The following is a 17,983-nucleotide window of genomic DNA, read 5'->3' on the forward strand; positions in this document are numbered from 1 at the left end:
TTGTTTTGCTTTGCTTTTTGTTTTGTTTTTTGCTTTTCATTGTTTTTTCGCCACTCTCACTTAATCCACATTATACACAAACAAACATAGGAATGTATCAGTACACTCTAAATGCTGGGTTGTTTCAACCAGATCAAATATGGACAAAGCCAACTATTGGTTCAAATTTTAAGATATTTGAACCAATTAAAAGCAGCAGTTCCGTTTGCCCATATTTGACGCAACCCAGCATTTTTGAGTGTTTTATCAATGTAGTTCTGCACTGATGATTGTAATTTAACTTAAGTATGTTTTGCTATTTCTAATTTGATAATGATATGAATTACCGCTACTTGAATATTACATGTTATTATTGAGGTGCTGTTGCTTTTTGACAGATTTTCAAAATATTTTGTCGATTCATTCCTTCAATATTAGAAAACATTTTTTTGCTAATGTATTGCCTTTACACTCTAAACAATGCTGGGTTGTTTGAACCCAAATTTGGGTAAAATATGGACAAACCCAAATGTTGGGGTAAAATGTAATTTCAAATTTTAACCCAACTACAACTTTCACTTTCAACTGTCCATTTTTTTATTGCATTTTTAACCCAACATTTGGGTTTGTCCATAATCATATATGACCCAAATTTGGGTTGAAACAACCCAGCATTTTTTAGAGTGTACCATTTGTTTTATGGTCAATGTGGTCATTAAAGTTTTAGTTTTAGATTAACAATTGAAATTTGAGAGCAAAAATATTTTTTGTGAGACAGTAATTGTAATTGTGATAAAAGCATTGAGTATTCCTTATACAGTATATAGTCACAATACTTTACCCTCTGAATGATAAATAGAGGGCCATTGAAGGGGTTATCAAGCTCCTCTATTGCTGTGCAGATTGTCATTTGGTGATTGATTTGTTCTAAATTACTACAACAGTATCATCACAAAATAATCAGCCCAGTGCAAAACAGTCCTAGATTACAAAGCGACGCAAAGAGCTTTGCTATGGCATGTAGCCTACCATATATATATATATATATATATATAATGGATCAAACAGCGCTGACATGGAAACCAGGAAGAAACATTTTGCCATGAATGAACTATTCAGTCTCCACACATCAGCAACATTCACCATCGATTTACTGTAACACTAACTGTAACCATGGGAGTTTAGCAGGAATAGTAGGCTATCGTGCTTTCAAGTAACATTACGTCGGTTTTATTTTGACATTATGAATACAATTACTGCCCTCAAATGTTAATCTGAACTAAAATAAACCTTTGTTTTTAACTACTAAAGTTCAAGTATATCTCCATCATTGTTCAAAGTAAAAAAAAAAAAATCATACTTTATGATGTTAGTTTTAATTAAAAAAATATATATATACTTAAAAAAATTAAATCAAGGAAATTTCTATGGCATTTCTTTCTTTTTGCTGTATCGAAAACGTACCGAACCGTACCGTGACACAGGTGTATCGTATCGATCCGTGAATTTTGTGAACCGGTACACCCCAAATATATATATTTGGACATTGCAATATTAAAAACACATTCCAAACAATACTCTATATAATCTTAATTCTTTCAATCAGTGTCATTTTTTTGTCCACCCTGAAAATTGCTATGAAGAAATTTTTATTTAGATTTAGACTGTTCGAAAGATGCCATCAAAATGACACTGTTGCTGGTGCAAACAAGTGAGCAAAAATGCATTTCTTAAAAAGAAAGAAGCATATCATTTTTTCTTTCAGCATGAGAGAAAGCTTTTTAACTTCCCACAAGAGCTTAGCACCACACAGGGCCAGAAATGGAGCAACAAAATATCACAACCCAAGTAAACACGTTTGACAGATTTATATATTTATTTATTTATTTTTGAGCGCTGATGCTCTTGCCACCATTATAGGGAATCAAGGGGGAATCCTTTTCTGGGAAAATAACAAGCCAAAAAATGAAATATGTATTTCCAGAAAGTGCTGTTTTCATTCTGAATATTCTAACTGTCTGTTATCCGTATTCTTGTGATATTCAAAAGGAATAGTGTTTTTTTTTACTTTATTAAATATTTTACTCCCAGCGTGGATATCCTGTGAATTCTGAAGTGATGTTCTTGTTTTTATATTGCTCATATCTAGGCTTACTCTATATGACATTTTTTTCATGATTTTTGTCATTGTGTGTCTTTGTTACGTTCAGACACATCAAAGATGTTCTGCAGTGCACTTTATCAAAATCATCCATATCTCTGAATACAATGATCTTTTCTCTCTGATAGGCATTGTATGACCTCTGACACAACATTTCTTTGTAGTATGACATCTGAAATGTAAAAATGCATGCTATGGTTTTCGCTCTGTATCTTGTCTGGATTTCTGAGCAGTTTCATTAAAAAAAATCATATCTAGCAAACTGAAGACCCCATGAAGTTTAGAGTTTGCGGGTTTTAGCCCATTTCTAATGTGTTTAGATGCACACCTTCAATTTACGTTTGAACCGTAAAACCTGACATGTGAAACTAATAGTCAGAAATTGAACTTTTTATTGAGCCTTTAAATAAAAGTAAAAATAATTAAAAGTTTATTTCGGCTTGTGTGTGTTTTTTTAGGGCCCAAGCTTTGAAAAGCCGAAGGCCCTATTGTTTTCCTTAGGATACATTTTTTTTATTGACTATTTGGGCACTTTTGGGGCCCTTGACATGCTCAAAATCTCTTGAAACTTTGCACACAGGTCAGAACCCGTGGCTATCAGGGCCAGGCTGAAGCTGACACCTGGGCGTGGCAAGGGGGCTTGACAGCGCCCCGTGGAATGTGTTCTGAAAACTTAAATCAAACACGTTTGCATGTAATAATATGAAACTTGGTACACATATACTGTATATCTCATCGGTTCATATATGCTTCAAACTCTTACTTTTTACCCTAGCCTAAAAGTAAGTCGTCTATTTAGGGTTGTTTGGAAACCGCATGCAATGGAATTTGAAATACTCCTCCTAGAGAATTCATCCAAACCCCACGAAATTCAGTCAGCATGAAGTCTAGACATAGAGGATGAAAAATTTGCCATTGGATTTTTGATATCTCAAACGGTTTGGCCGTAGTAAGCGAGGAAACTAATTTATGGTGAGAAAAGAGCATAGGAAGTGTGTTATAACTTCAGTATACATTAACTGATCTTGATGAAACTTCAGCAGTGTGTTCGTTGTAAGAGGCCGATCACATGGATGTGACTATTGTGAGTCAAAGTTATAGCACCAGCAACTGGCAGCAGGAAGTGTGTCAATTCAAAATGCTTTGAAATCACCCTCTTATTTTTGCTCGCATTTTGTTTATATGTCTATTTGGGTTTTTTGTTTTTCTTCCAATATGTTTTAACACAAACCATGTGCAAATTCATCAGTGAACTTGGTATTTGTCAACACTGGAGTATTTTCTCCATAAAACGGCAGTTTACCAAAGATGCGGTTTGAAATCGCCCCTGTTGTCTATGTCATAGACATGTTGTAACCAAACCCATCAAAGTGCAGACGGGCTTTAGCATTAACTGTGATGCGAACCAGGGGGCTCTCAAGAGATATACATTATGAAATAAATGTTATTTTTTGAAAACACATTGGGAACAATTATTTGCCCCTTTTTATTAAATTATTTTTGCAACCTCCTTTTTCCAAGATAACAGCTCTGAGTTTTTTCCTATATTGCCGGGTGAGTTTGGAGAACACCTCACAAGAGACAGCAGACCATTCCTCCATATCTGTAAATGCAAAAGATGGAGAGATGTACAAACAAACACATCCCTCAAAAGCCTGATGTGAGGCATCTTATTTGATACTCAACTTTAAACATGATTTTTCCAAAAAATAAATAAATAATAATGTACGCATTATCGAGAAATAGCTTTTTTGCAGTCTAGTTAATCTTGAAATATTCCAAACAACATAATTTATTCTTACATTTAGTTTATAAAAACCATTAAAGATTTCACAGCTAAAATACATATGTTCAACAACCTGAAGGTGCATGCCACCATTATGTTCAGGTTTAGTTAAGTTCATTGACTCTTGCATGTTTACATTCATCACACGTCTCCTTGTCTTTGTGTCCCTGTCACTGATCAGTCTCCACACTAATCATCACAGCTGTTTGTCTTCAAGTCATCATCTCTGTTTTTTTTTTTTTAAGTTCCTCCCTGTTGCTTGTTCATTCATTGTTGGATGTTGTTTGTGCATTCTCGCATATTGGCTGTTTGAGTATTATATTAAATCTTATGTTATTGAATCATCGTCTTCATCTTATGTGGAACTAAGAGTTACAGCAGGTTGGACATTTTTACAATTATACTAAAAGTGCTTATTACTTTTTGCTGCTTGTTAAACAAGAGTTGAGTATTATTTGGTTTTAAGTAGCATTATAGTGACTAAAAAAGTGAACATTTTGAAAATGTTCAGACTTGTTCAATGTTTAATGCTCTATTATGTTGGTATTTTGGGGTTATTTTGTGGTAAAGTGTTAAGCGTGGATTCAAGTTGTAAATATTTAAACATTTAGCAATTTGTTTTATATATATATTTTGAATTATACAAATGCGTGTATATATGGAAAATTCTAATGAACGAATAAATCTTAGTGACAGGAAAAATTACCAACATTTCCTGAACATAAAAGTTGATAGATTTTTTAGTCATTCATCATTAGCTGGAAACTAATCGAACAGAACTGTCGGACAGTTGGACAGAAAGTGTGAAGGATAATGGAGTGAAGGGTAATAGAAATAGGAGAGGATGTGATGAATGTGAGGATGAGTCTGACCAGAGGGAAGATGGCCACCTCTTCTTCACTTTTGAGCCTCATGCACTTAAACACTCCTGACAGCCGCCATGAGCTACAATGACAGCAATAAGCAGTGACGACAGTAACTGGGAATGAACGAATAAATACCATGACAAAAGATGCCACACAGCAGGCTTCGTTTTATGATGCAAAACTTGACAAGATACTATAAGTTTACAAACTCATGTTTCCAATAAGCTCTCGGCACTCGGGCAAAATCTGTTACCTAGCAACAAGAGGTAGACATTTCAAAGAGTTGTGGTTCTTAGACAACTTTTTTTTCTCTTCTGTCTGCAAGTATGAAACAGCTGCCAAGTAAGAAGCACATTTGTTTTTTTTTTAGGGCTGTGCAAAAATTAATTGCGATTAATCGCATCCAAAATAAAAGTCACAAAATATATTATGTAAAAGTGTTTACATAATATATTTGTGTGTGCTGTATATAATTATTTTGTATATAAATATCTATGCATGCATGTATATATTTAAGAATTATTTGCGCTTAAATTCTGTATATATATAAATACATAAACTATTATATAAATATTTTATATATGAATAACACATTTTGTTAAATATAGACATGCATGTGTGTGTATTTATATATACAAAATAATTATATACAGCACACACAAATATATTATGCAAACACAGACTTTTATTTTGAATGCGATTAATCGCAATTAATTTTTGCACAGCCTAGTTTTTTTTGTTTTTTTTTGTTTTGTTTTTTGCCTCTTCCTGCACATCATTTAAATTGATAATATTTGTCTTATTTTGTGTATATATATATATATATATATATATATATATATATATATATATATATATATATGTATATATATAGGCCTATATCTGAAACCATTTTCGAGTGTGAAAGCCCAGAGTTCGCTCCAGAGTGTGATATCCCCAAATCTGTTCCAGAGAGTAAAACGTCTGTGTCTTCCACCAAGATCTTCCAAGATCTTTTTATGGCCGCCATGCCTGGGTCTTCCACCAAGAACTTCCATCTTTTGGTCTCTTTTCCTGTTCATGTTTGTATTTCTTTGTTAATCTTCTGTCAATTGGTTCAGCACTCCTCTGCACCCTGTCAGTTTGTTTCCATGGTTACTAATTGGGTTAGTTCTGTTCAGGCGTCTAGTTAATTTACCCTCTCTTGTTTATTGCGTATTTAAGCTCCATGTTTAATTTTTTATTGTCTTTTTTATTGTGCACATTTGCTAGCTCCAGGTTATTTTGTCCCTTGTTTTTGAATCCTGCGAATTTTGCCTATTTCTGTTAGTTTGAGTTTGTCGTTAATAAAGACTGCTGCGCTAAGATATCTCTGCTGCAACCAGGACTGTGACAGAAGGGAAGATATAAGATTGATCTGTATGAAGTGCAATTATCTAAATTGTTTTTTAGAAGGGACTTTGGAAAAATGCCTGAAATGACAGAGTCATTTTCTGCATAGTTCTCTTTCTAGACATTTAATCTCTTTTTAAAGAGGATACTGGCAGAGTGTCAAGATAGCAGGTGTATGTTTTTTTTAAAATGCCACACTCTTTCTTCCAGTGTTTTGAAGTCAATTGCCTGAACATCAGTCATACAGACTGATTTATAATATTGCTGCGGCGAGGGCTGTTTATCCCAAGTGTATAGGATACATGAGTAGCCTACATGTAGATTCTATATAGATTCCCATATAAGCGGTGTGTAAACAAACTAAGAGATATTGCGTGGACATTATTGACAGTAATCTATACTGCAGCATTTTTGATTCATTACAACGATGAGAGAATGAAACATGCATCTTGAACTGTTTGCTATTAAATTAACTGATTGTTATAATGACTCAATTGAAAGAAGATTATTTACAAGTGTTAGGGTTGTATGCGATCCTACGGCGTCATCTAACTGACGCTAAAGGGCACCTAAAGCGTCAGATATTGAAGCATGAACACTCGCATACAAGCTATGATGAGTACGGAAATTAGAATTAGTTAGAAATCTTAGTCCTGCATGATATACTGAATCCAGCATTTTCAAAGAAGTTTGATCTGCATGCATGTATAAAATATCACCCTAATCCAGCATTGACATAAATGTTGTTTCTAAAAGTGTTTTACTAAAAGAGAAACAGCCTTTGTTTCTATAATAGAAACCCAACTTTACTCTAAGTTTTTTTTTGTTAAACATGCTGTTTGAAGGAAACTCTTTATGATGTCTTCAAAAAGGAAACCAAGATATATATAGACTGATACTCGTTCACTTTCTCATCTGTAACAATTTGACAAGCATCTTCTGTTTTCCTTGATTTAGAAAAGCTCATCATTTTAGTTTTATCTGAGTTTTGTACTGGTCTCAATTTATGAAGATTCTTCAGAATAAAAGCAGATTGCAGATCTTCTATGGCACTTGTCAAAGATGGGGCAGAACAATACAAAACGGTATCATCCACATTAAATTACATTAAAAAAACACGTAACAATGCATAAAAAACTCACCACATAACATCAACACATGGGAAGACAAGGGACTTGTTGGAAATTAACATTTTAAGTGTCATCTCGTGAAGTTGGCATCACCATTTGAGATGAAAAGTCTCACCTCAGAATACATCTCTCTTTCTCTCTCCCCCAACTCCTTCTCTCTCATGCTGAGATCACCTGGAACTCACCCAAAATCTTTTTGATTTATAAATGAACAATTATCTTAAGTTTTATAAATGTTTGGTATCATTTGAAATGCCTTAGTGTGACTGGTACAAAAATCTCATTCCCAAAGAGGTAAACCAAAGGTGATACGTTTAGGGATAATCTGTACACAAAGGAGATTGTCTTCCAGGCAAATGGCACTCTGCCCCCAAGAGGTGCAAACTCTGAATGCAAATTGCTATTGTTAGCAAATGTTTCTGTCTATATAATGAAATGCAGCAAAAGGTTTGGATAAGCCCATATTCTTGAAGGACCCGATCAGAACTTCAGCATTATTTTTTTAAATGTCGAGTTTAACATCTTTTACTCATTTGATGTTATTGTATTGATTATCTATGAACTAATTACGAAATTGGCATGATACATTTACCTGATATAATAAATCATAAACATTTGATTCTATTCCAACAGAGTCTGACATTATTTTCAGTAGAGTTAAAAAGAATAGTCAAACATTCGCTTACATTAATTTAATTTAATGATGCACAGGTATTAAAACCTTTTCATGGCGTCAGATGAAATAGCCTAACGATATAATAGGCCTACATTTAAAAAAAAATATTTCATTTAATCAAATTACTTAGCCTACTTACTGTTAACAAATGACCAATTACCGGCCAATTACTGTAATAAGAGAGACATTAACTGAGTAAAACATACAGTATAGAGACAGACATTGCAAGATGAAATATGCTTTTAATGACGATGTAGAGTCGGTAACATCTGGAAAGCTGGAAAGAATTTTTGGGCATTTGTTTTTCTCAGGCTATTAACAGGAAGTACGTCTCATCTAAATGGCGTCTATGTGTGTAAATGTGGGTATATTTGTTTTTGGAGGGACTGTGCGTGTCAGGAGGTATGATAAATTGTGTTGTTCCTGGCACAATCTTATAACATTAAGGAAATTCTTGGAATGAAATACGTTTCATGCTACTGCACAAAGATGGACTTATATGGTTGAAAAATAAATCATGTTAAAAAAACTAATTGACAACAAGACCAATGTCAGCTATATTGTCTCACATACAAATGTGGCCTTGCATGTTTTTGCTGTGACCTTGCAATGTTGTTGTTAAGATTTATCAGGGGTTAGAAGCAGATATCTAATCTTGTTATATCATCCTCAAGGTCTTTGTGTGCTATACTGCCTTTTATTGTGTATCAATTGAAGAAATACTACTGTGTAACACCCAAATTTAGGTTTGTCTGTCAAAGTCTGAGACGAATTCAAATTAGTAGTCCTATTTCAGTCAAGAACAAAAGACAAAGAACAAGCAAATGATTTACTGCAAGTCACACTATTTATGACATTGATCTTCTCTATACAATCAACTAATTTATTTATTTATTTATTTTAATTTTTATTCTGTATTTTATAGCTATTTTATCTGCTAGTTCTTTTTGAATCTGTATGAATACACCTATACTCATTTGTCCCTGGTTAAAAACAGATATTGTTTTCAGAAGATGCCAAAGGTGCTTATAATTTCCAATGAAATGTCTGGAACAGCAGCAGAAAGTAGTGAGCATGTTGCATGTTTAATAAGGTTCTCTGAGGAAGACACAAATGAGGAGATGGGTTTTAACACATCTTTGAAGTTGTGCCCAAATCACAGACCCATGCTCATTATTTTCATATACAACTAGCTCAGCTGCTCTTGAGGATCAAACACGGTATGATTCAAATCTTTCAAAGGGGAAGTCAGGTTTGCAAACTCCTTTTATAAGGTTTAAAAGTCCTTACATTTATTGAACAAATTTCATTTATGTACTAAAATGTGTGCATTCATATACACCACATGACCGAAAGTAAGTGAACACATAATTTTAAATGGACAGTTTTGGCTTTTAAAGAAATTCTAGTGGAGACCATCTTGAAAGGATTCACAAGCTATTCTTGATCGACAGCATTTGTGGTAAAATGTTGATTACCCTTGTTTTCTTAAAAAGAAATACATATATATTACAGTAGTTTTACAGTAACGCACGTGCAGGATTTCAAAACAGAAATGTAAATCTCATAATTTTATAAAAGCACTTTAATTCTCTAATTATTTTGTTAAAACTTGTTTCATTGAGCTGTAAAACTGTTAAATTCTTTAGGCATTTTAGGGTTTTCAGGATTTACAGAGAGTGCTCTGTTGTCATAGTGGTGAAATTTTATATAGTTAACTTTACACATGATATATACAGCAGAAAATAAATATTTTAAAGAATGTCTCAGTGTATTTCCTTTCAGTCGGTCACATTCAACGTTACGTCGACATAGCGAGGGTTAACACAGTCTCATCCCAAGAAGTCATATAACTGACGTCTTGGGACGTCTTTTGACCATATGTCAACATCCGCCTTTTTAGGGTACCCTTACACGATCCCGAGCCGTCATACAACTGACGCTTTACCTTTAACGTCGGTTAAGTGACAGGGTAGGGTTAGGATCCGATAACGTCATCTAACTGACGTTTAAGGGTACCCTAAAAAGGCGGATGTTGACATATGGTCAAAAGACGTCCGAAGACGTCAGTTATATGACGTCTTGGGATGAGACTGCGCTGCGAGGGTTACATATTACGTAGGCTAACCGAGGCGTTTTCAGTGGTTCAAGCATGTAGTGCTGAAACCCTGTTGCAATTGTTAGAATTTCCAAGGATCAGCATTCTCCCCTAAAAATGCACATGTCACGGTTTTGATTTGATTGGCGAAATTTTCTGTTTTGTTTGGATTCAAACTGGTCCCAGGTTTTTCTCCCAATCGGAACCAAACCAGTGCAAAATGGAAATTTTGAATCTCGTCCGCGATGGGGCGCCAAAACTTTCGAAGTGGGCGTGGCCACTTTTACTAAAACTACTATTTTTCTTGAACGGAATGAGATCATTTCACTAAACTCGTTACACTTATGTATGTGGCAACTGGCCACTTGGTGGCACTTTAAAATATGACTACAGTTGTGGTTAGAATTACTAAATTTCCCAGGTATCCCTGGTAAATATGCAGCCCATTCTCACTCCCAAGGCGTCACCTAACTGACGCCTTGGGAAGCATTTGGACATGCTTCAATATCTGACGCTTTAGGCGCCCTTTAGCGTCAGTTAGATGACGCCATAGGATCGCGTGTACCCTACCCCCACCCCACACCTAAACCTAACCGCGTCCTCTAACTGACGCTTTCCTTTAGCGTCAGTTAGATGACGCCGTAGGATCGCGTCACTTACATGACGCGATCCTACGGCGTCATCTAACTGACGCCTAAAAAGGGCGCCTAAAACGTCAAATATTGAAGCATGGTCAAAGGTGACGCCTTGGGGTGAGAATGCGTTGAAATATGATCAAAGATGGCTGTAAAAATAAATCTGCATTGTTTTTCCTTTTAATCTTCCAATAAAAAAAAAATTTGCAAAAATTCTAACCTTCCTTTGAAGTAATAGAAATAATTGAAAATGGGGAGAAAATTACATTATGAAAAAAAAAATGGCCAAAACTATTGGCACCCCTAGACTTTTTTATGAGTAAATTATATCTAAAGTATATTCCCATACACACACACCAAGGTGACAAGGAACATGAAAATGTCTAAGACTTCTTGTTTCACACACAGGAGTATAAATATGAGGAAACAATAATTAAGGGCAATAATTGAGAAGTTTCAATCAACTAAAAATTTTACGAATCTGCCTGGAAGAGGACGTGTGTCCATATTGTTTTAATGAACGGCGAGGTGGATAGTTTGAGTGGCCAAAGACTCTCTTTATGTCCCTACACTTATGGTCTTGTTCATTAAGTCCACATGATCGTAAGGTGTCCCATTTGTCATTTTAGGTTTTAGAAGGATATTTGCATCCCTCGATGTGCACTTTTTCCGAGCCTGGACTGAAGCGGGCTCCACAGCCGACTACCTGACAGTCAAACCGGTGTTATGTCTCAAAAGTGTGAACCAAAGGAAGAACGCGAGTGCTTTGGGCTCCATTTGGAACAGGGCTGTAGAATTGCAGAGGCTAGTTGACGCATGCCCGAGATTTGCGATCTGCTTACACCAGCTTACACTACTTCAGATCGCAATTCTCGTGCATGCGTCGTGGAAATCTAAGGAAGTCTCGTTCTGGCCTACAAGGAAGAAAAGAAATAGTCGAATAAACTTGTTATTTTTGTTTGTTTTTTCGCACAAAAAGTATTCGCGTCGCTTGATAAACATATAGTTGAGCCACGGTAGTCACTTGGGATATTTAAACATTTTCTTCATTGACTTTTTGGGCCGTCAAGAGGCAGTCCCTTAGGAGCCAATGTGGTAGTTATACAGCTCTCAAATTTAATCAAAAATATCTTCATTTGTGTTCCGAAGACGAACGAAGGTCTTACGGGGTTGGTACAGCATGGGGGTGAGTAATTAATGACTTAATTTTCATTTTTGGGTGAACTAACCCTTTAAGTACATTTTTAACACCAGTACTTTTGCTTGTAATCGAGTATTATTTTAGCAACTACTTGTACTTGTACTTGAGTACAAATTTTCAGTACTCTTTCCACCTCTGTTTGTTTCCCCCTATAGCAATCATTCTACCATCATTACTGTAATAAAATCAGAGAGCAGTTCAAAATAATGATGAAGAAACCTATAAGCACTTTTATTAATTCACTGTCAATATTTGCATAATTGTACCAGAATGGAGAGAAGGATATAGAGAAAGAACACATATAGGTGGGTGTAGTGCTGTTGGCATATACTGGATGATGCAATTAGATTTTGAATGTTGTTTAGTTTTGATTGTGGATGTAAATTACAAGATGAAGAAAGGTTTAAAATAACACATGAGCTTTAAGCATACAAAAGCAGCAATAAATCATAGCACAAACAGGCACCTATATTACTTTCACACCGATACCTTATATACCCACACCCATGTTTTCATAACGTAGCTTTAACCATCTGGCCATATAGATTAGATAGATAAAACAGCAATATTTTTCAGGACTTCTTTGTTGCTAAGGGAACAGAACACTATCACACTTTGTATTAGTCACAGGCATATAACACCCATCGTCATGGCGGTAATTCGTGCCCCGTATAGATCTGTACACACATGCTGTTGACAATTTAGGACCGTTACACATACCGAAGAATTTCTGTATGCCCTGGTTTTTTTTTCTCACCCCCTCTCTTTTCATCATCCCCTCACTCTTGTGTGTGTGTTTCTGCTGCTTCCCTATCTCTTTTGTTGTAGATATTACTCTTCATGACCTCATGATTTACTTGAATCCTCTTTTCCATGTACCTGCAGTGTACGTGCTTTAAAATAACCTGTTTCTGAACAGTTAAATTGATGCATTACATCAATATCTGTGGAGGTGTGCGTGATGTCTAATTTGTTTTTGTCTGGGCACATAAACGAACCCTGATCAATTTTGTATCACTTTAATAAAACACAATGGGGAATTGTTGTTTTTTTTTTTTGAAAATTATACGGCTACAACATCACATTCAAATTTTTTGAAACCTTTAACAGTACATTTATTTAATGAGTCTTTAAAAAAAAATTCTCCATATTTTTGCTATAGGCCTATTTGTGTGGATATTTTCCATAATTTGACTGTAATAATAGCCAATCCTATAAACCAGCCCATTCTCATCCCCAAGGCGTCACCTTACTGACGCCTTGGGAGCATTTTGACCATGCTTCAATATCTGACACTCAGGCACCCTTTTGCGTCAGTTAGATGACGCCCTAGGATCGCGCGTAACCCTACCCCTAGGCTACCCCAGACCTAAACCTACCCGCGTCGTCTTACTGACGCTTTTCCTTTAGCGTCAGTTAGTTGACGCCGTAGGATCGCGTAGGATCGCTAAAGGGCGCCCAAAGCATCGAATATTGAAGCATGGTCAAAAGGTGACGCCTTGGGGTGAGAATGCGTTGCATAGGCCTGCTTGTAGCCTTGTACTTATGTAAGTGGGAACATATGTATTTCTAGTGTTTTATAACTAATTACATGCCTGCATAGCATTTTTTTTGTGTGTATTTGTTTTTTGTTTTTGTTTTTTGGCTTTTGCTATTTGTTATGTTAAATTCAAGCTGCTGTAAGGTCAGTTTTTTTTTTTTTTTTTTGAATCTAGAATCGAGGACCCCCTCGAAAACGAGATGGCTCATCTCAAGGGGCTATTCCTCTTTAATAAAAAATGTCAAACATAATTACTGTAAAATGGCTATGGACTAATGGTCCTTAACTTTACAGCTAAAAAAGTTTTACTTTTCGAATTTTAAAAGATAACTTGAAAAGATAAAAAAGATAAGGTTTTGAATTTAGTTCACTTATGGGAAGACATTACTACTACAACAACCCCATTTTAAAATGTGTAAATTAATTCATAATCAAAAGTAAATAATTTAATTTGAGTATCTCCTGTAATTATTATTTTTTAATTAATGAACTTTAATAATATACGTATAATAATGTTTGGTTCATTTCTGTACCTATATAAATTCTTAATACATTTTTATTTTATTTTACACATTGTAAAAATTATAATATTTTCAAATCATGCACTTAGGCTATATCATTCATTGAGCAGAAAAATTATATCATTAAAGCAATTATTCCAATTTGTGATCATGATGACTACAATAGCCTATTATAGAAAATTTAGCATTGGTGCATGTTGACTCAGGGTTTGATTCATCTGAAGTCCTCGCAGGAGATGGTGTCGTCTCTTCACAGCTGTTGATGCATCTGAAGCCTTTGTAAGAAGTTGGATCCAAACTGGAGCTGACGCAGGCAATAGTCTCTTATGAGACGAGCCTCCCAAGGTAACGACAGAAAAGCAATTTGAAAATAATGAGCGTTGAAGCTTCTGCTGCTGTTCATCACATTTCAAACAAAAGATAATCATGTGCATTTCATCTTATATATAGCCTACAAGGTTATGAAGTGCATAGGCTATGTGCTTGGCTAAAAGAGATGTATGTCTCATTCTCATCTAACCCTTTCATGGATGAATTATGATATCCTCAGTCAGGATTTTTTTCCTTTGTGTTTTTATTGCTCTTAGGGCATGAAAAACAAGATTTGATTTTTTAAACAAATTTAAAAAAAAAGAGAGAGATTTTCAGAGGTCCACTTGAGTGGACAGCATGCATTTATAGTTTAAACTGAAGAGATACTAAACATAAAGTTTAAACTGAAGAGATACTAAACATAAATACCATAATCAAACAGATAAAGTATGTGTATTTAACAAAGTAATCAATACAATTACATCAAATCATGTGAAAACTGAAAAATATATGAAAAAAAATATATAAATCCGAAATATTGTAAAGGCAAATGACCTTCATAATCAAAGCAAAGTTGCACTGCCACTTTGTGTATCTTGGATATCAAAACATGAGGATGTGATTCCATCAGATGTGATTCCCCAGATGCTACCTCCAGTGTGCCAATTTATTACAAGTAAAACGCATTTCATTATCAGATTATTTTTTGATCAAGTAATGCATTACAAGTAACATGCATTATGTAATCAGATTACTTTTTGATGTTACGAGTAAATAAATGCATTACAAGCAACATTCACGTAAACAGATATTTTTTTGATCTAAGAAGTAATGCATTACGTAATTAGGGAGACCGGGTATGGTTGTAACACTTTTTGCTTCAGTAACTATAACTCACTGAATTTTATAGCTAGAGTTCTCAAATTTTTATACAAAGTACTCACATTTGTTCACTACAAATGGCACCAATTCAATCCCCTACAAGTATATCACAGACTTCGTGAGTTGATATCAAATACATACAGTACCTTTGTTACAACTTACCCCAATACCGTGCTGGGGTAAGTTGTAACAATTACACAAAAGAAGCTAAAATGGATGCCATACTATATGATATGCTTCAAAAACAGGTTTATTGACATAAAAGAACAGTCTCACTCCCTCTATGGAACTGTCTGATGAACTTGTGTGTGTGTGCGTGTTTGTGTGTTCTTAATCAGAGACATAGTACTGACAAATGAATGCCGGTAACCCAGGAGTGCAAGCTTTGTGGGCCAAGAGACTGATCCCATGTACCTTTGCAGCTGATCTAACTGATTTTCCCTTCTGTAAGGGCATTCTGTAAAAATATTAAAATCAATCAGTTGTATGATAGGGATTGGTTATAACACTTTTTAATCTACTGCAGATTAAGTAGCCTTTTTTCAAAAATAACATTCACAGTATAAGTATGAATTGTAGCTAAAATATAGCCATTGATGCAGGAGGTCCACTATAGTGATTAATTAGATTTTTCTTCCAATCTAAAATAAAATCTGTGATATGACTCATTAGATACTGGTTGATGCTGCAATATTGTTTTACCTAAGAGTGTCCTAGGATAAAAGGAATGGGTGTATATTCCGGAGCAACTTGGCATGTCTGACTGGCCATTGGCCATCTTGGTTTGGAGGAAAAAAAAAAAAAAAAATCAAAACTCAATGGCTTACAACTTTGTTGCAATGCATAGGATGATGCACCAGGGTCCACTGAAGAGATGGATGTGCAACTTTCCCATTAAAACCCTTGCAAATTCAAGAAAATGCTTTTTAAATAGCTGTCCACTGTGGTGACCACTTTGCGTGAAAAGGGTTAAATTAGGGGACTGTGTCTGAGCCCCAATCATCAGGAAGGCTATATTCTAGAGTTTATAGAAGCCAAATGCGAACATGTTCTCCCTTCCAGTTTAGTGGATATCCTTGGTAGCCTACTATCAAAAGTCCAGCATTTTGTGACCTTAAACTGAGCGTGGTGGAGGGTGATAGAACCTTCTGCAGTTCCCCCTTAGACCTCTAGTGTCTTGGAGCGGCTGTTGGGGACTGGGAACACCCTCCACTACACACACAACACACACTAGTGTCTCTGAATGTAGCCTATTATCTAGCTCGACCTGCCGGTCGTTTATGGTATCGTAGCTTGTGCAAATCTGTCAGCTGGCACATTTTTACTTCTATAAAACAATCTTACATTCTTAGTAAAATATCATAACAGTAAATTCAATTAACTATTAAAATATACCAAATTATAGCTTCAGTAAAAGTTTAAGAATGTTGCTTAAATTGTTCACATTTGTCTAAAATTGTATATCAATCAATGCCATAATATTGGCCTAAATGAATAATAGGCTAATAATAGATCAAAAATACTTTTTTTTGCTTGCTGTGCCACATTTCATTGTGCTGCCATGTTTTTAGGTCAGAAAAATTAGACGTTTTCGGGTTTTGTAACGCGTGTTGTTTTCCACTGGTCGCCGCAGTGCACCATTACCACAGATCAACCTCAAAGTTTGCCTAAACTTGTTTGGCCACTGGGTGCGCTAGAGGTCGGCCATTTAATGTCTTGCTGTCTATGGTCTTGCTTCAACTCTTGTGAATCACTACGTTGTCACCGGTCCAGTTTTACCCCGCCTGCCAGTCTGTCCGGTGTCCGTCACGCAGTCGCTATGGACGCACGCCAATTTGTTAAACTTCTCCAACTTGGATTATCGGACGTTTAGTATCGGCTTCCCCTTTAACACGACTGACTGAAGAGACTTGCCAGACGCGGAGTTATGAACAGCAACCCCGAAACAACAGTTTACGCCTGTATACCCGTGAACCTCTATCTGGACACAAGACAATGCTCAGACATTTGGGGACGTGTTTAGTTGCTGTATAGTTGTTTCAAGTTACTCGGCAAATACGGAATTCTGTTACCCGGTTGTTTTTGCGCTGTCCTTGGAAAGAGATTATTGAACGCCTTAAACTTTTAAAGGTGTAAATATTTGCCCCCCTATACGCCGCGAGGACCTTACTGTTACCCCTGGTTTGAATAGCTGCTACAACTCCAGCCCGGGGCTCGGAAACTGGCCCGCTTCGAGATATTTTGTCTTTTAGAGAACGTATGGTGTTTTAAAAAGACGGCTCTGCTTAAAACGAGTCGGAAGCGTTAGGAAAATGTACGAGGTTTAACGAAAGAGATCTTTTGTTACATGTGAATGCACGCGGACAGAATGGCGTCATATGTGGACAATAGTTTTCGGCACGCGATCATGAAGAACCCTGCCGACAGGACGCAACAGGTAATGGACAACAACTGTACCAAGGCTGCCTAGACATAGCCTGTATGTTATTATTTACTTAGTTTGCTGCTGCACAACAGCCATAATGTCCATCATTGTTTTGGGAAACTGATGAATTTATAAATATTGTTCAACTCTGTTGTAAAACTGACTTAGAAGGTCTCGAGACAAGGGGATACGGTTACCCTTAACTCAAGCTAGCTTACAACGTTTAAAGGGTACTGCTTAAACTGAAGTATCCGTAAATCGGTGTATACAACTAGAGATATATGGCTTGGGTTGTATGAACCGTTTTCTAGTTGTATAACCAATTTATTAGTACGTTTTATGTCTGTTTGAGTTGTATAAGTTTGTCTAGGATAGTTTACACAAAGCTGATTGAAAACGT

At 35.7% G+C, this 17,983-nt stretch overlaps 1 protein-coding gene across 5 annotated transcripts in view; it reads left to right on the forward strand.

Moving 5' to 3' along the window:
* Positions 1–16,894: 16,894 nt before the first annotated feature.
* rapgef2a (Rap guanine nucleotide exchange factor 2a) overlaps positions 16,895–17,983 on the forward strand; it is a 48,621-nt gene continuing 47,532 nt past the window's right edge. For 4 of the 5 annotated variants that reach the window (XM_039692694.2, XM_039692711.2, XM_039692721.2 and 1 more), the window contains exon 1: positions 16,895–17,595. In XM_039692694.2, coding sequence (XP_039548628.2) covers positions 17,512–17,595 — 84 coding nt within the window. In that variant the 5' untranslated portion in view covers positions 16,895–17,511. The remainder of the gene's footprint in view (positions 17,596–17,983) is intronic. The other variant, XM_039692702.2, reaches the window with a different exon arrangement.

This window comes from Pimephales promelas, chromosome 6 (genome assembly GCF_988280905.1).
Source record: "Pimephales promelas chromosome 6, fPimPro1.hap1.1, whole genome shotgun sequence".
Lineage (NCBI taxonomy): Eukaryota > Metazoa > Chordata > Actinopteri > Cypriniformes > Leuciscidae > Pimephales > Pimephales promelas.